The sequence below is a fragment of the Harpegnathos saltator genome, unplaced genomic scaffold (genome assembly GCF_003227715.2).
Source record: "Harpegnathos saltator strain DR-91 unplaced genomic scaffold, Hsal_v8.6 scaffold115, whole genome shotgun sequence".
NCBI lineage: Eukaryota > Metazoa > Arthropoda > Insecta > Hymenoptera > Formicidae > Harpegnathos > Harpegnathos saltator.
The window spans coordinates 1,770,058-1,788,912 of record NW_020229890.1 but is presented as its reverse complement, the minus strand read 5'-3'; the positions used below and the strand labels follow the sequence as shown (position 1 = coordinate 1,788,912).

The following is an 18,855-nucleotide window of genomic DNA, read 5'->3' as shown; positions in this document are numbered from 1 at the left end:
TTGTATTTTAGTTTAGATCAAAAGACTGACGCCACTGACCAATTCAGCCGTATCTAAGCTGCCGCGTCCGACCGTCGGGGCGTCCTTTCTCGTTCTCTCTCTCTCTCTCTCTGTCCCACCACGTTCCAGCGTGTGTCGATCCTGCGTCGTTGTACAGCGCGGGTTACCCTCCCGCCCGCCTCCCTACCTCCCTCCCTCCCTCCCTTCTCCTGTCTCTCGTTTGCCTTCGTTTGCCTTTACCTCTTAACGGTGGATTCTTCGACGAGTCTAAGAGGGCACACTTGTCCTCGGCGAGAATTCTCCACGAGAGAGAGAGAGAGAGAGAGAGAGAGAGAGCGCGGCCTTTAATTACGCCGCTATTTAGTATCGAACGTGCTCGAAGCTGCAGCTGCGAATTAAAATTCTATTTAACGTTCTCGGTCGGACGTCAAACGACGCGGAAACTCGAACGAATGCAAACTCGAACGCGTTTCAACGCGCGAACGTGTAATGTAAATTCCGATCCTCGGTTATCACTCTTGTGTACCTTTTTCGCGGCACTCTTGTGTACCTCCGCGAGTTCGCGAGCGTGTTACAATGTAGTCGCTGATGTAGTCGCGCGACGTTTCTTCTATTTTCGTTGCAGGGATAACGGCGGGACCAATCATCCTTCGTCGTCCGCGAGCGCAATGCGGCAGAGAGAGTGCGGAGGAGAGGACGACGACGAGGGGGGAGGGAGGACTCTTGGACAATCTGAAAGCAGCGGAATCGAAGCTCAGGTGGCGGTCCGTCGCGCCGTAGGTGCGAGGTCTATAATGGGCATGCATGGTCCGTGTGATTTGCATACCAATGGTGAGTAATATAAATTACACATAATTACCTGGACGTTCGGGGGAGCTGATAATTTTATTCCGTCCTATTTCCATCCGCGATCGCGTCGCGTTACCGTCGCGCGTAAGAACGAGGCGGACTGATCCGCGAACTTATTTAAATTGCACGAGACGGTGATTTCAGCGGCGGTTGATTAGCGAGTCGACGGATTCCACGAAATTCCGATATTCTCTGCGCGCTTATCGCGATACACCGGCGGCGAAGCCACAAGATCGTAATTGCCGCGAGATTTGAAAGTTTCATACGTTCGACGTATACGTCGAGGAGGGATATGAGAGTATTTTGAAGTAATCCGAAACGCGCGGTAAATATTATTATCCGCTAGGACCGTCTTGCGAGGCGCATCCGCAGGATAAAGCGCTCCTCGTAAAACTAGACGGCGCCGTTGTTAGGCGGCTTATTTCGCTTTTCTCAATTAAAAAGTTAACCGCGCTCTGCTATTAGGGCTGTATCGCGCGAGCCGTATACACGGTTATCAAGGACGAGTACGATACTCGGGAATCGGCGGTACCTCGGCACGTTACTGTTACCGTTTGCCGTCGCTTCCCTCCGACGTTGGGCGATATAGGCGATGCCGTCGTAGCGTTTAATTTTCTAAGTTTTTCCTCGAAATGGCGCGGCTCGGAAGTTCTTCAGTTTCGCGAGAGAGGGGAGATGAGAAAAGGAAAAAGGACAAAACGGAGACGCGAGGGGTGATGGAGAAAAGTCGGCGGAGGAAAAGCAGGGGGCGAGAAGGGAAGGGGAGGGTACAGGAGGGCGCTAACTTCGGCGCCTCGGACCCTTTTTAATGTTTATAGTTTCAAGACGCCCAACATGCGCCGTAAACATAGCCGTGGCTACGTGGCGGAGACTCGCCGTGCTTTGCACGGCACGGCTCGGCGGAGATAATTAGAGAAATATCGCTTAATAAAGTTCAACCACTCGAGCGCCGAAAGCGAGAGAGGCTGTGTTCTCTCTCTCTCTCTCTCTCTCTCTCTCTCTCTCTCTCGCCCGCCTGTGAGATGTTCGCGATGCTCTCGCGGTAGAAATGCGAGAGCGAGCGCGATCAAAACTTGGCTAATTGTTCGCCAACGAGTCGGCTGCTGATACTTTCTCGCACACGATGAGTGTCGTGAAGTTTTTCAAAGCGAAATCGCAATTTGCGATGGAGATCTGCTGGCTATCGATACACCACTCGAATTTTGTTTCTCTTATCGCGCAAAATATCCCCGAGAAGTTTTCTCTCGAGACGAGATCTCTAGGAGCTAGGAGTGTTGCTTCAATCCCGTCCGATTTACCGGAAGGTTACACGTCGCTATTTGCGTTTATTTTTAAATTTCTAACACTTGACGTATTCTTGTGGCGCGATCTGATGATCGCACCGGGCCGTCCTATTACTTTCGGCCGATAAATCGATCGACATCCACGTCGGTCATCACGTCCGACGGACGCGTCCGTAATCGAACGGCGATGAAACCGACCGCCATCGCTTTATCCCGAAAGTTTCGCAAAGGTTGTTTGATACAAGGCGTTGCCACAAGAGGTGAATCCGGCCGACACTGATTTAGAAGCTATAAGTCAGCACCGACGCGCAATTACCCCCCTTCGCCTGTCAGAGAGCCGGTTCGAGCGGCGCTCGCCGCGGGTTGCTCGCCGTGATTCGACCCCACGGGCTTATAGCTTTTGAAAATGGTGAAAAATGTGAGCCCAGGGGCCGTTTCCGTCGTCGACGGTGACCCGGGCTTCTCGCCCGTCTAAATGCAAACGTTATTACGACAATTTCGTTGCCACTCGTTAACAGCACCTATCGATCGCCGAGGATGCATGTGAAATTCGAAAAAAGAAATCACGTCGGCGGCCGATAGATAGCGATAGCGAGAGCGAGCGAGCGAGCGAGCGAGCGAGAGAGAGTGAGAGAGAGAGAGAGAGAGAGAGAGAGAGAGCGCAAAATGGAATTTTCCGACACACTAGAATCTCGCCGAGAAGCGAGCCAATTTCTGCGAGGCAAAGTTCCATTTTACTGTACGCGTTAGTTTTGTGTAGCGAAGTAATGTGGATTTAAGCAATCTATAAGCTACGGATACGGATTCTTGAGCACGAGGAAATGCATAAATACATATGTAAATTTTCGGAATCACATTCAACGCTTGTCGTCTCAAGTGAAGTACATCGCAAGTGCAAGCTCGAGGTTACTTTCTTACACAGCTTGGGAAAAAAGATGTCTTCTCGCCAAAGAATTAAGATATAACCCAGAGGAGTAACATATCCCGCGTAAAATTCTACAGACAGACGTAAAAAGGATCGTCACACATGCGACGAGAATCTCTTGAAACCGAGAGTCCTCGAAATTCCATCCACTCGCGCGGGATATTCCTGGGCTTCTGATATAGGAATCAGAAACACGTCGCGTCAGTCAATTTAACTTGATAATCAAACATTATCGCCGTATCGGGCGTCACTTCGGAAGATGCGATGCAGCGGGAGCGACGGGCGAGCTCATTCTAAATTCGGTCGAATAAGAGCTCGAGGGGCTGCGCGAACGTCTCGGATGCATGGCGAACGGTCGCGCAAAGTAAAGGCTTTGACCAAGGCTCGGTATGTAAATACACTTTGCGGCCTTCTCTGCTATGACGCCGGTCCATGCCATCGTCCTGCAGACGTGGGAGTTCCCTATGGAATCCCCGTAACACCCGTATTCCAATACGAACAGGCGGAACTACCTCGCGGAGCCTTGGAAGGATCGAACGGGACAGTAGCTTGGACTCCGTGTGCCACGTTATCCGGCTTTTCTACGAGTGGATAACAGAAACGCTTGCGGTCCACGGCGACGGTCGCGTGACTCGATATTACGATATAATCCGGATCCACCAAGTTAAGTTTATTTACGAACTGTACTTTGTTCGGCCGCGTGACAAGCGAGAGAAATTATCCCGGGAAAAAATATTGAAATAAAGTTAGGTCAGCTTATTACGTATTACGTATTACGTATATGCTGGGTGTTTCGTATATTTTGACCGCAAGATTTAATAAATCCAATGAGTCAGAACGCGGAGTGTTATTTGCGAGCGCTTCACGCACTTATAAATCGAAACTTCGCATCGCTATATTTTTTTAGTGGAAACGCCTGACGCGAAGTATGTTTTCGGGTAAAAATAAATAGTTTTCTTTCATGGAATTCGAAAATAGGATTTTATGAGTTTACATTTACAGTTTTAAAGTTATCCCCCGTCTCGGCCGGGCAACCAGAGAATTGGCAGATTAATCTCCACTCCAATTTGACGGCCCTTCAGATCCATATATTCACATATAATCATACATCATTATTTTTTGCTGCATGTATTATGTATTGTATAGTTTAGGTTATTGACGATATATATTGTTCTTCGCTAACGGAGAGATGCTACTTTAATTCTAACTGTGACATGACGAGTCCCTCGTCAATTGTTTCATAATTACATCCCCGCGGCGCGGCGCGGCGGGGATGTTGGTTGATCAGATTCGATAACGGGGCGCGTTCAGCTACGGGGACATTCACACATTTTCGGCGAAAAATTAGAATGATATGTGTTCTATTAACTCGCCAGCCTGATAACATTTCAGATATTCGTCAACGCGTGCAACTTTAATTCCCCGCTGCTACATCAAGAGCCGTGCATATTTAGCAGACTTCGCGGGCTCGCTTCGTCACTATAGAAAAGTAATCACGGGGGAAGTTTAATTGGGACTTCGTTCGTAATAAGTTTCGAAGTATTCGACGGTACATGGAAGCCTCCGTGCTTCAAACTCCCCTCTGATTGCGCTCGCTTTTTGAATTCACAATCGATAATTCGGAGCAGCGCAATATCCGCCCTAGAGGCGACCAGGTAATTCGCTCGGTCGTCTCGCAATTCCATTTACACAACGGCTTAACCTAAGGTTAATTCAATAGTAACATTAATCGTCGCGCTAACACAACGATTGGGCCGGCGAGCTGAAATTTTAGTCGCTGAAATTTCGAGTTGCGACGCGATTTAACGCGGGTCCGCTCTGCAATAGAATTCGGGATTTATTCATTACTTCGGGACGTTAAACGTAGAGAATGAAGGGAATTCACGAGGCGGCAAGGAGGCAGCTGATAAAACTTTGTGTAAGAGAAAGTTCACCGCAAGACCTGCGAGTTGTTCGAGGTGTCGAAATTGCTGACGGAAAGAACGCACTAACGTTCGCACACAAGCGTTGTAATAATAAAAGTAAAAAAAACGAAAGACAAAGTAGAGACAGAGATGGACTCACCCGCATGATTCGAATGTTTCAATGAGCATTATAATTAGGAGACACACACACACACACACACACATATACTTATGAGATATTGGACATTTATTAGACTATTAACCGTAAAGACTACGAATTAACAGAAGAGCTGAGCACAATCGAGGGTCTGGTTAAACCGGTTGGAAGATCGTCGAACAACCATCTTTTTTTTTACTCTACCGACTCCTTTTTCCTCGCGCCTTTTCCTTCACATTTCTGCCTAATTGCTTTGCTTACGTCCGACGGATGAGGCTCCTCGGTCACGTGTCCGAGTCGTCGCTCGAATTGCTCCGGCGTAAAGTTTCCTCTGTGCATCTCTCGTCGCGCTTAACAGCCGGAGAAACCTGCACTCGCGCGCGCGCGCGGTGCTGCGATTTTAATGTCCACTTTCGCACACACGCACATCGCTGGAACACGATTCACTGCCCTTTCGTGCGTTTCGTTGCTGCGCAGCGCCGCCATTGCTTCGGTCGGCTGCGACTCTTTGTCGTCGCAATGAAAGAGGATACCGAATTCGTATTGTCGATCACGCTGCGCGAACCTCGGCCGACGATCTCGCGCCGGCTTGAAACTTCCGCGTGCACGAGCGATATCGTCGTGCTTCCCGCGTTAATTGTCGGATATGAGAATCGCGGCGATACGTGATGACGACGCGCACAGAACTCAGGGGAAAGCGGCTCATAAGAGCGCACTCGAGAAGCGAACTCGCGAATCGTCCAAGTAGGAATCCCGAACAAGGAACAAAGCGAACACTTGTTAATCTTGTTCGGTTCGCGAGCTCACTGACTTGTTTGCACGCGATACGTTCCTGTGTGCTCTCTCTCTCTCTCTCCCTCTCCCTGTCGTGCGCGCGTGGCTTATCGGGATGTCAACAGGTCAAAGGACATCGATAGACTGGCTCGATGAGTCGCGTGTTAGCCGCCAACGGCACGGCATACTTTTAACAATAATACGTGACGCACGAGCGAAACAGAAGAATCGTGCGGCTGGCCGGCTGATGTAACGACGTCGGGAGCAACCGTGACGGGTGCGGCCTTCCGGATGCGACCGGATGTTGGACGAAGTCCATTACGACGAGCGCTCGTAATCCTCCTCCGCACGGAATCGTCGCGCCAAGTTCTCTGAATTCGATGATAAATCGAGGCTCGCTCGCTGTCTCGTTTCATTACGAAATGGAGTGCGTCTCTGTTGCTTTTTCATCTCCCCCATGAAACAATTTGGCCGAGCGTCGTGGTCGATCGATGCGATTCAACGGTTGACGTAAACAGCGTTTACGTCAACAGAAAAATTGATCGAGTGGCTCTCTGCGAGGATTCACGATTCACGACGAGGTCGACAGAGACGACGGCGGACGAAAATCTCGCGCTTTTCGCGAAACTTTCGAGTGATCCGGCGATGATGCACTCGAGGCGTGCTCGTTCGCTGAATCGCCAGAGAGGAACAGAGTTTGTGAAGAGTCGAAAGTCCAATTACCGTGCATTATACGGCAACACCCGCCACACGTCTTAGTGATCTAATCAGGCAGCGCGCAAGGAAAAATCGCAATCCCTCGGTACGTCTATTCGCGTGCAGAAAATTCAGTCAGGCTGCAACGTTTGGTCGCAGAATCTCTCAACGGAACAGAGGAAAAGAGGACGGGGGGGGGGAACGTGAAAACTGGATTTATAAAATATTAAGAGAAGTTATAAGGGACGCCAAGAGAGAGAGAGAGAGAGAGAGAGAGAGAGAGAGAGGGGGAGAGAGAGAGAGAGAGAGAGAGAGAGAGAGAGAGAGAGAGAGAGAGAGAGAGAGAGAGAGAGAGAGAGAGAGAGAGAGAGAGAGAGAGGCAACGTGTTACGCCAACTAGAAAGGACATTGTAGCTTCGATCTGATAGTTTGTACGGATAATCATTCATTCGTTCGTTCGCTCATTCATTATCATTACATTTGCGCGTTTGCATGGGCGTCACGCGCTCACGCATACGCACACTATCGTGAAACTTCATAACAATAGGTGGAACGAGCTCGGATAACCGGCAGGAAGCGCTCCTCGTCTGATTTGTGAGCGGGTGTGCGTGCGACCGTGTGTTTCGCTCTCTGTCGTATATCGCTCGCAGGTAACGAAGCGGATCGCCCCGCAGCTCCGTATCTATGACGCACGTACGTAGGGGGTATCGCCACACCTCGCTTCGTCTAGAATAAGTCTCGATAAAATGTCGAAAGAGCTGAGCAGCGCGCGAATCGGCTGAAATCGGTCCGTTGAAGATTACTATTTGTGGCGGCGTGCGACGCCGCTTGTTGTTGCCTCGCTCTTATTGCTGTAACAAACGATTCTCGCGCGCCTTGAGCTGGTCGAAGACGATAAGGTTTCGCGATTAGCTCCCGATGCATTATTTTCAACAAAACTTTCAGTCGAGCGATACGGTCGCGGATACGTCGACAGCGCGAAAGTTGAAAGTCCCTCGAGAAAGTCGCGCGTTGTTTCAGAAATCCGAGAACCCACAGACGCAACGGCATGGCGGTGACGCTCCGTATTTTTATACGGGAGATTGAAGAAGGAGCGAGAGAGATAGAGAGAGATAGAGAGAGAGAGAGAGAGAAAGGGAGGACAGAGTGAAAAAAGGGAGAGAGCAGCGATCGATTCGATTACTCGCGCGCTTAGGATTCTTCTGGAATCGGGCTGCGCGCTGTTCGCCCCGCCGATGGAACGAGACTGAATAAAGCGACTGAAATCGAGTATCGGCGGTATGTTCTTTTCGCTCTCCGTCTCTCCCATTCTTTTTTTCGCTTTTAGGGCTGCGCCCACAGTAACGATAACGATAATCGCACCGAGCGAGCGTGACCACGTCTCACTTTACATTCATAGCGTATTACGCAATGAAGGAGAGCGTGTGTGCTCGGTAGTTGCGCAAGCCACCGAAAGCGCATATCTCCCGCCGCATTATAGCGAGCCGCGGTGCATCGTGAGAACGTGACGTCACACGCGAATTAGTCGCGTGATTGAAGTTCGCGTGGCGGGGGCCAGCAGGCGGAGGAAGATTACGCGCGGGAACGAGGCGTGCGTCGATACAGCCGATCGCAAATGCGAGTCGCACATGCGAGTCGAGTTCGGTCTCGGTCCCGGTGATTGCTTATACTCGACAGCCGTGACTGAGGCGACCGCTGATAGCTCCAAGGGCGATAAGCCAAATCGCGGCGGATGAAACTCGCGACTCGTATCTCGTAGGCGGCGCGAGTCGAGTCGAGTCGAGACCCCGGCAAGTTCTCGCCACTCGACGCGCGCCGGCACTCGTCTCGATTCGTTTTCTCGCGGACGCATGATCCGTGCCCATGGATGTCCCATTTCCGCGGCGAAAACGCTCGGTCGCCGGCCGGCTCGACGGGTGAGAATCGCGAGGTTCGGCGGCTATCGGTCGAGTCGCCGTCGCAGTGAATCGCCGGGCGAGCGCGGGGTTCAAATTGAAGTAATTAAAACCTGGCCGGGCACGCGGGGGTTCAGAAAGTTGGCTATTGTCAGCCGGGAGCGTGTGCCTTGTTAAATTTCTCGGTCGAGCGGGATCCTTCGGCCCAAGTGGAGCGAAACGGATGGCCAATGGCCAATGATGACTCTAAACTCTCCCTTTGCCCCGCTCCCATCCCTTCTGCCGCCCTTCCTCTGCTCCTCCCCCGCCGCCGCACCGCCGCCACCTTCGTCCAGTCGTCGGTCGTACCCGGTGCGCGCTTCCGATTCCCTTTCTGTCTCCTTTTTAAAAGCCCCCCCCCCCCTCTTCTTTCCCTCGTTTTCCTCTTTCTCGTAAAGTTCGTGACTCACCGGCAGATCTTTCTCGGAAAGGGGTTAAAAAAAAAGCAACTGCGAGAGTCTCGCGTCTTCCGAGTTCGAGATTTCTCGGCGGCATTCTCGTTAGTATCAAGGCGACTGGGCGGTATTGTTATTATTTCGCGAGAAATGCGCTAATCTGCTTCCCCTCCACGCCCGTGTTAATTATTTTTCTGGATTTGACGTTTTGCACGAGAAAGAAAGGAAAAGATGGAGAGGGACTGTGGAGCACTCGTTGAAATGACAACCTGAATCGTATCAATGCATCAGTACATCTTCTTTAACCCTTTAACGCCCGACTTTTTTTTATAAGTGTTTTAAGAATAAAATTCGAGTTTTTTTCAACTGAGACTATAAGTAGTGATAACCAAAAAAAATATCAGAATTTTATATTGGTTCTTTTTATCGTTCGTTTTTTGTTCAATGGTAAGTATGACTTGGATCCTAAAAGCATACACGAAATGAGCAACCTATACAGAGGAAAATGAAGGGTAATCTATACGATAACTCATAACTCTGATAGTCAGCTTGACATTTTTCAGCTGAAACTTTACTATATTTGTGAGTGAAGTTTATCATTCAGAGCGTCAAGCTTACTATTTCAGAAGAATATCTTATAGATCACCATTTAGATAGTCAAATCATTTTTCGCCGCATAAAAAATTGTAGGTCACCAGGTTTTACGAAAATAGATTGATTTCTTGATTTTCGTGTCCACCATCTTTGATTCGGCATTTTGAATTTCTGTATTCTTTTAATTTCACATTTTGCATCTGAGAAAGCTTCCAAATGTATAAAATTATAACAGATACCAATCTATTCATTTATAGTGCAGAGAGTTCTAGATTCTAGTAACAATGCTATCCTACTTGGAATTTGACAAAACATATTATCATTAAAACTGAACTAAAAACAGACTAAACCGAATCTATGTACAATCTATATGCCATTTTTTAGAAGAAGAATTCACCTTTACAGTGGTGCAAAGAAAACGAAAATATTTCCTCTTTTCACTAAGTTATGGATTCTTAAATGCGTTTCTGGTAACTATAGTATTCTATTAGTAGGTTCTATCAGTAGGCATTAAGGGGATTGGAGAGTCAGATTGCTGAAAAATCGTGCTTGTTTTTGTGTAATGATTTTGTGACGAACTGAATAAATGTGCAAGAATGAAAATTTTAGGTATATTTATACAAAATATGAAGAGTAGAAAAATTTTGTTTATTAACAAATACTCATATAAATATACGACATATATGGCTGAAATATACTCTCCTTTTTTTTTTCAAGTTGTCGTTTTTGCAGTAATATCTCGGCTCTTGACGGTCCGATCAGAGCGAATTTTGGCTAGAAATCTTGAGGAGGTTTATCATTATCCGGTGAACTACAAAAAAAAATCGAACAAAATTAACAAAATGGCAGCTATTATTAGGAAAAAATTCAAATTTTTCAGTTCTTTTACAATAAAAAAATCAGTATCTCGAAATGAAATATTTTGACGTAATTGTCCATGGTTCATCTGAGAGAACCAGATGAACAAATATTATTGCTTTAAAATTTCAAATCGATACGAAGCTCAGTTTCGGAGAAATCATTGCAAAAAGTTGAACAACAAAATTTCGAGAAAAACGCGTTTAAAATCTAAGTATATTTATATGAGTATTCGTTAATAAACAAAATTTTTCTACTCTTCATATGTTATATAAATATATGTAAAATTTTCATTCTTGCGCATTTATTCAGTTCGTCACAAAATATTATATTAAAAACAAGCACGATTTTTCAGCAATCTGACTCTCCAGTCCTCTTAAAGGGTTAAATGAAATGTAGAGGCAAGCGTTGAGAGAAAGATACATGTCGTGTATTTAATTCCTTGACCTCTGCCAATGGGAGTCGCGTCAGCATCAAGGTTGGAAGACGCGCTTTGGAATTTCATTTGGCGAAGGGAGCGCCGGAGCGTCTTCACGTGTGCGAAAACGAGCTAATCGCGTATTGTTCCGCCGTTCCTAAGGACCACGGAGCGGGCAAATATTCAGTGAGTCGCGCGCGAACGCTCGCGTGTGAAATGCCGGCGCGCGAATAATGCTTCATGCTTTTGTGCGCTGGAAAACGCATGCAGAAAAAAGGTTCGACAAATATTAAAGGCAAACAGAGAGGAGCCGGATTCGCAGCCGGATACGCACGCGGCGAACTTGTGCCGTGTACCGTTTCTCGCCGAATCCGCGATCCTTTCTTCCCCTCTCGCCGGCTATCGCTTCGACCGAAACGGCCGAAACGAAACCGGTAGCGATTCTAGCCGGCGTTGTTACCGCGGCTCGCTGCTATTACGAGCCTTCGCCCGTTGACGCGATTTAATGCGAGCCACGCGGCGTTCGGCGGGCGAGAGAAACGCGAGAAGGGAATTATGGCGGCAGCAGCAACAGCGGCAAGATACGTCGCAAACGAGGCGCGGGCTTCGCTTTTTTCTTCCCGCTGCCGCGGGTCTAAGGCGCATTTTCTGTCGTAAGCAGACACTGTCAGGACATCCGGCATCTGTGATACGTTTCCAATATTTCATCGGCTCGTTTGCGTTATTTCGCTAGACAACTCGTCGATGCGAGATCGTTGGCTCTATGGTTCAGCTGTAGGTACTAGCAGCTTTTTGTTCTCCGCCTTCCATTTGAATCTTTTCGTACGATCCAGCGTTATTATTATTTGCGCTTGCAGTGCCATTCACTCCGTCGGTCGGAAGTTCGCAAAATTTCGAAAATGTGAAAAACCAAGGTAGGAAAGGTTCGAAAGGTCGAAAGTTTAGATAAACCTCGATAAATAAGTAATAATTGTAATAATTGTAATAATTCGCGGACGTGTTTAAATAGGTTATATAATTAACAAATAACTAAATTTCTTATTGACATTAAAAATAGAGGTAGATGGGGCGGGGAGAGGATCGAATGAAGGTAGGAGGTATTATTAAGGTAATCGAATAATACATAATCATTTCGGCACAAGTTTCTCCCTCTTCAAGTCTCAGCGTGGAGAAAACAACAGTAAGCGGCCATCCTGCTTCATCAAGCTGGGTCAATAGCCTGTAAAGTGTTATATCTCGAGATTCTCCATTGGTTGTTCAAGTTCGACGGAATTTGCAGGGTTAATGAAGAAGCCAAATTTCGACTCGGCTCCCGTCGACAGCGCGATAGAGCACTTATATCTAACGGTTTATCCGTTATCCACGCACACTGATAACAGAATGTTATCATCGACGCAACAACAATCATAGACTATTATCATAATTAATGTTACTATTATTAACATTAATCGCGCTCGCTTAATGGAGTTCAATGCAATGAGACTTGAGTGATCGATAATTAATGCAGCGTAATACGGTGCGCCGGTAGGTGCATGGCGCGCGCGCGTTGCGAATGGATTAATTCAGACCGTGTAATCGGACTACTAATCGAATCTACACACCCCTCGAATCAGGAATGATGGGCCGTTCGCGCCTTTTAATAATCGGTACATTTTGATTCGCGAGGTGCGAAACCCGATGGGGGAACTTGATTTCTATCTGCGTTACGTCGGCGCTACGGGGCGCTAAACGCGACGGTCATTAGCCGAGAATTAGGCGGCGTAATTGAACGTTTGTCGAAATTTCGCCGGGAATTGTTCGCAATTGAAGCATCCACGGCGGCTACGGAGGTTAACCATTCGCCGCATACAGGAAATGGGCGTCCTGCGTCGTGTCATCGTGCGGTCGTATCGGTTACACGGACGTATTTGGCGCGTAGACGTGTAGACGCGCGCTCCGGTGTAGAATAGCGGCTTTCCGAGTGTCGATGGGCAATTTCTTTCCCGCGTTGATTGTGCGTCGAACGACCGAGGGGTCGCCGCGAACTTGGGCGCGATTGGCTTCCAAAGTACTTCATTTATCCGACGTGCTGTCCCACATGCACGAAGGACTGCTCCTCGACCGGCCGTTTCCAAGCATCCGCGTCCTTTGCGCTCATCAGCGCGTCCAGCAGCGAGACCTGAAATACGCGGATGAGACAGCGGAGATCTGAAGCAGCGGCGGATGAAACATTTCGCGCGCTCGCCACTCGTTACTCGGCCCGATCGGGGCTTTATCAAGCCCCTCCCTCCCTCCTTTTACGAGTTTTACGACTTTCTGAATATTCTCCTGTTTTTCGCGATTCACTCACTCTCGGGAAAACCGCGCTGGTTCCCTTCCTGAGGCTGTGTCACTTTCGAGAATAGCGATAGTAATTTCTTAAGCAGACTCGTTCTCCTTAGCAGACACGCCGAGGTGATCGATGTCTGAGAATCGATGATCCGTCTCGCGTCTCGAGATTCTAATTCTCGTGACGGTGAGAAAACTGTGCGCGCGACCTCACCTTCGAATGCTCGTGAAGCCACTTGACGAAAGACCCGACGCTCTCTAGGTGCGTTATGCCGTCCCAAACCACATCCATCGTCTCGAGGTCCAGCATGACATTTTCGCAGCGCAGCCACAGCTCTTCCACGCGATTTCCGGGCGGTACAAATTGACGTTGCCAGGGTATCATGGTGCCGAACGCCATTGTTTTGGCCGGCTTAGTCTCCGCTTCAGCGTCTCTAATCAGGTGCTTCCTGGTCATGGCGAGCTCGGCAGCGTCGTGACATTGTCTCGCTGCGGCTACCGCGCCGGGCACCATCGGCATTTCCTTCATCGACATCTGTCCCGAGCAGCGCGCATTTAACATAATCGAACGTCAAACGTTTTATTTCCTCCTCATTTCACGGGGGCGCAACGCGGCGACTCGCGATCGATCCCGCTTTGCGGCCCCGAATTAGCGGCATCTGCGAAACCCGACGAAGAAATGCGAGAGAAAGAAGGGAAAAAGCGGGGCTGAAAGAAACGAGGACCTCCCCCCCGTCGGCAACTTAATCGCGGCAGACACGGCGAATCGAGTCTCGATATTTTTCCGGCCCGACGAAAAATCGCTCGCGCGTCCCTCGCGGCGGATTCAGCGCGGCGCCTGTGACTTATTCGCGAGGAGACGCCGGCGCAATCAGGCCGGGCTTTTGATATCGCGCCGAAGTTATAATTCGAATTTCGCGTCCGCGTATCAAAGTGCGTATATCATCGTGCATCGCATTATGATGTTACGCCGTTGTGGAACCGTCTCGCACGCGAAAATGCATTACGTGGAGAGGTTACACCGCGCGCGCGCGTCCTGTGTACTACTTTGTTTCCCCACCTGCCTGGCCTGGCGTATATCTAGCCAGCTGCCTACCCACCTGCATCGTTCTACTGGCCTCGGCCGTAAATTCAATCTCGAACATATCTCGGAGGACGTCCTCGTCGATGAGTTTGTCGGTGCCGCCTAAATCGCGCAGCCACTCGCAGAAGTCACGGCATATCCTGTCCGTAATATTTCTGGCTCTCATTTCGAGGGTAGCCTCGGGATCGTAGCCTTTGAGGTCTTCCGCCGTTAAAGGCCGCCAAGTGACAACCTGATCGCGGTGTGTATTTGGCATTAAGACGCGCGACAAAACTCGCAGCCGTCACCTCGCAGCCGCGCGAGGATTTCGCAAGTGCGGCTACGGGGTGACGGAATATTATTTCGTCGTCGTACCTTGCGCCGCGGCTTCCTCAAAAAGAGAGCATAGGGATTCGACCTGATCTGATCTGCTTCAGCTTTGCCGCGGGAGATGTCTTTGCTCGTCGGGGGATGTACCTGCGGGCGTGTGAAAGCGCTTACTTTTGACTAATAAGTCGATCCAGCCGGTGCGGGCGGGAGTGTCGCCCGTGGCCGAGAGAGAGAGAGAGAGAGAGAGAGAGAGAGAGAGAATTTCAAGTACGATATTGTCTTTTCTACTTGGGCTTTAAGGATTTATTTGACGCGGCAAGGATGCGCGATATAATAAGCGGGAGTATCATTTAATCGCAAATTAACTAGTAAAATAATAACTATTCATCCTTATTTATCCCCTTCTAATGACTTGACATACGTGTCATCAGGATCACAGTCCCGAATAATTTCCAACAAATTTTAATCGTTGCTCGTCGTTCGTTGCAAAATTATTGACAAGAGAAGTTTGGTTAATTATTCAGTTTGGGACTGTTAATTCTCCCTCTCTCTCTCTCTCTCTCTCTCTCTCTCTCTCTCTCTCTCTCTCTCTCTCTCTCTCTCTCTCTCTCTCTTTCTCTCCAATGATCTTGATCTTGACATATGTTATCGGGGTCATGTTGTTGAATAACCTTCGGAAGGTTTTAGCCGTTGCTGATCGTTTATTGAAAAGTTATAAATGAAAAAGTTTCATAAATATGATGCAGTTGTGCGGCATTGTACACTAGGAAAAATGTATTGTTGCGTGAATCAAAATTTTGTTATAACAACAAAATAATTTGGTTAAAATATACCCAACAAAACTGTTTAGTTCCTGTAAACAAATGTCTTGTTTGATTACGGTTTGTTCGTATAACGTAATACTTTTGTCATAAGAACCAAAAAGCAAAAATTATATGAATTTTGTTAAAAATACTATAATTTTCCTTAATAAAATCTTTTCTTCCTTTTCTTTCTTATATAAAATCTAAATTTTAGTGCACAGAAAGACAAAATAGTATCCATTGGGCATTATTTTAGTTTATGTAAAATAATATTTCGTTATTATGTAATTTTTATGGATAAAATAACTAAAATGCTTAATTTTTATATATGAAGTCTAAGAACAAAATCATTTGGTCCAGAGAACAAAGCGGAAAAATATATTTAGTTGAGACAACTAAATATTTTGTTATATAAAACAAGATATTTAGTTGCTATTAAAAAATGCCTCAACTACACAGTTTTGTTAGAGATATTAAATTTTTTTTCCTAGTGTACACATTAAAAAAATAGATAGTGGAGGAGTTTATGAAAAACCGATGTGTGTGTGCTGTTTTTATATACTTATCATATATTTACTTCTCAAATGTAGACACGGTGGTCGGAAAACGATGGTCTATTTATGAAACTTTTTTCGTTAACAGCTTTTTAATAAACAACGAGCGACGAGATTGAAACCTGTTGGTGGTTACTCAGGACCATGGCCTTGATAATACGTATCAAAGTCAAAGTTATTGGAGGGAAGTAAGTTGAGTAAGTAGGGTCGAATATTTATACCCGCGGAATTTTTCTCGACTAAGCGTACCTCGCTCGTTTGAATGATTGAGCTGCATTCGCTGTGTTCAGAAGAACAAAATGATCAGTGAGCGCTTAGTAATTCTCGCTCCTGATTGGTAAATACTTCTGGATCTATGAAGAATCTAAAAGAATGCTCCAGTCACAGACAATAATCACTAAGCGCTCACTGATCACTTTACTGCTGCTGAAGACGCAGCCATTGAAGATAGGGCAAGGAAAGATATTTAAAGATATTTGATTGTTGTAACGTACGCACCACCAAGTCGAAGGGAATTTTGCCGTCCGCCCGTTCCTCCTCTTCCTCCTGCTCCTCCTCCTCCTCCTCCTCCTTGTAGGACACCATACGTAAGCCCTTCTCCTTTCGCGGGACTTTCGCGGGGCACAAGATCGGCATGCCCAATAACGGTGCGACAAGATTGTAGGAATCGGCCGGCAGAGCGCGTCTTAGCAGACGGGAATTGCAAATGGGCGGCTGTTTCGCGGAGAAAACGAGGTCAGACGGGAACTTATCGGGGCTCGAATAACGCTTCGAGTCCGCCAGCAACTTCGTTAATCTCGCGGCTAATTTAGCGCGCCTTATTGCCGCCGCCGTCGTCGTCGTCGTGCCGGCGTCGTGTTGCTTTATCAGCCGCGAGGAGAACTCGTTCGCGAGCGTTTCCAGCGCGCTTGCCGGCGATTCGCCCCCTCGAATTGCTTCCTGCAGAAATCGCGAAATTTCGGCGATCGTCGACAACGGCAGTGCCGCGCGTCTCTCCTCCTCCTGCTCCGCTGGCGAGCCGGAAGGAGCCGCCGACTCTTTCGCGGAGTCTACCTTCTCCAGAGAGATCGCCTCCCTTCGCCGACCTGCCGCTTCACCACGAAGAATCTCAAACGTACCTCTCGTAGAATCCTTCCGTAAAACCTCGATGCTCGCGCAACTGTATCCTCGCTTCAGCTCGTCTTTTCGCGCAGATTCTACAATTGGCGGGCTCAGCTGTTCCTCCGACTTAACTCTCAGCAGAGCTCTCGAGTCCCCTCTCAAGGGCGCGGCCTCCTCGCCGGCGAGGATTTTTTCGGGCCCTTCGACGGCCATTCTCGGCCGAGCTTGCGACTTCGCTCGCGGCATGGCCGCGCTCTCGACCTTCGCGTCCTCGTAATACTCGTCGTCGGACTTCTCCTTCGCCGACGTCGCGCTCTCCATGAGGGCGATCCGCGACTCCATGGTGGTCGGCTTCCTGTGCCTCAAGGCCCGCAACGGCTCCATGCTGTGCGACAGGACCGTGGGCAAGTGACAGGGCGCCATGTTCTTGTACCGCGACGGGTCGTCGGCCAGCGCGAGCGGGGACGACGGTTCCTCGTCGGAGGTGTGGGTCTCCGACGACGAGATCTTCGATCGTTCCGACGATATCGAGATCAAACTGGGGATAGCTTTCATGCTCTTCGGGACTTTGGTTAACGAGTCCTCAGCGGCGGCTTGCGGCGTTTTACCTTTCAATTGACTCGCATCGACCTTCGTCGAGATCGCGGTTCCTTCTGGTTCCACTTGACGAGACGGGAGTGTCGTTTTGTCCGATACATCCTCCACTTTCTCGGGGTATCTCGGAATGTCCTTCCGCCGGGACTGCAATATCGCCCGCAGTTCCTCTTGAAATCCCGAAAGTCCGCCGGAACTGGACGACTCGCTGTCGTCTTTCGTTTCAATTTCCGTCAACAACGCCGCCGCTCGCGAGCGGGCATCCTCGGCTTCGTTCGACCTTCGCGGGGACTTGTGCATGCAGGATAAGCATCTGTCACGGTTCCGGCGCCGAAAGCACGACACTTTCGGCAGAGCGTCCAAGACGCGCGCCGACTGGCGGCTCTTCCGGCTCTCGTATCTGGCGAATTTCGTGCTGAGCGCGGACTTGGCCAGCGATTTCGCGGGTATCATCGACGAATTGCCGGAAGCCGAGCCCAGGAGCTTGTACTTGAAAGCTTTCTCCTCAATACTGCCACCCCCCCACATTGGTCGCAATTTTTCTCGCACGTCGCGGGACGAAGGGAATTCCGGGCTGCGCGAGTGGGATTCGGCGGGACTTTCGCTCGCGTCTGACTTCGCGCCGTCTGTATCTACTATCGATCCGTCGGTGGAAGCTACGCGCGATTTCTCCGGCGTCTCCTCCCACATTTCGGACTTGAAATTCAAATCTTTATTAAGCGTCAAGTGCCTCAAAGCTTTGTACGCGTATCGTTGCGAATAATTTAAGAATTCTCGCGTTTCGGTATCGATTGTCCGCCTCAATTGCACACGCGGATGTCGCGCTTCGTCAGACACCTTTCGTCATACCGCTTGGTCGGTAAGCTTGTGTTGAACTTTCAGACCTCCTTCTGCATGTTTCCGTGTTCCCGGAGGCATCATTAATTCTTCAAACGTCTCGGTTTCCCTCCGAGGCTGAGACAATTTCGGCAACGACACCGTCGTAATCTTCGAGTCATTCGCGATCCTTCTCTTTGTCGGAAATTTGAAATCCGATAGTAGCGTATCGGACCGTAAATTAAATGTTTTCAGCCCGATTTCGCGTCGTTTACTTTTAGAATCGCCGCTTGCGTTTTCGCCGGCAGTTAAATCCATGACATCATCCGACTGAGAATCCAATCTCTTTTGTAGGAAAGTGACCGTTTTAGCCTTCTCAGAGGAAGTTATTTTTCGCTCGGTTTTGCGATACTTAGAAGTCTCCCGCGATAACGGCAATTCGCTCGACTTTTGATTCGGTGGCACGCTCGCTCTCGGATCGTCTATCAAATACTTCTCGA

The 18,855-nt window shown here is 48.7% G+C and overlaps 2 protein-coding genes across 2 annotated transcripts in view; one reads left to right on the top strand and one right to left on the bottom strand.

Moving 5' to 3' along the window:
* Nucleotides 1–343: 343 nt before the first annotated feature.
* LOC112589383 (uncharacterized) overlaps nucleotides 344–18,855 on the top strand; it is a 33,583-nt gene continuing 15,071 nt past the window's right edge. The window contains exon 1 of the mRNA XM_025302455.1: nucleotides 344–831. Within this exon, the coding sequence (XP_025158240.1) occupies nucleotides 805–831 (27 nt within the window). The 5' untranslated portion in view covers nucleotides 344–804. The remainder of the gene's footprint in view (nucleotides 832–18,855) is intronic.
* Nucleotides 10,744–18,507, bottom strand: LOC112589572 (uncharacterized). The gene is made up of 5 exons (XM_025303420.1): nucleotides 16,343–18,507; nucleotides 14,533–14,634; nucleotides 14,195–14,410; nucleotides 13,309–13,629; nucleotides 10,744–12,945 (listed from the first exon to the last, which is right to left on the bottom strand). Exons 1-5 carry the CDS (start codon nucleotides 18,227–18,229, stop codon nucleotides 12,844–12,846), a joined length of 2,628 nt encoding a protein of 875 aa, XP_025159205.1. The 5' UTR covers nucleotides 18,230–18,507; the 3' UTR covers nucleotides 10,744–12,843.

Coding starts and splice junctions, on each gene's coding strand:
- LOC112589572 (XM_025303420.1), bottom strand. CDS start 18,229: ATGTGGGAGGAGACGCCGGAGAAATCGCGCGTAGCTTCCACCGACGGA. Junction 14,635..16,342: donor AAATTCCCTTCGACTTGGTG/GTGCGTACGTTA, acceptor ACACGCCCGCAG/GTACATCCCCCGACGAGCAA. Junction 12,946..13,308: donor GGCTTCACGAGCATTCGAAG/GTGAGGTCGCGC, acceptor CGCGTATTTCAG/GTCTCGCTGCTGGACGCGCT.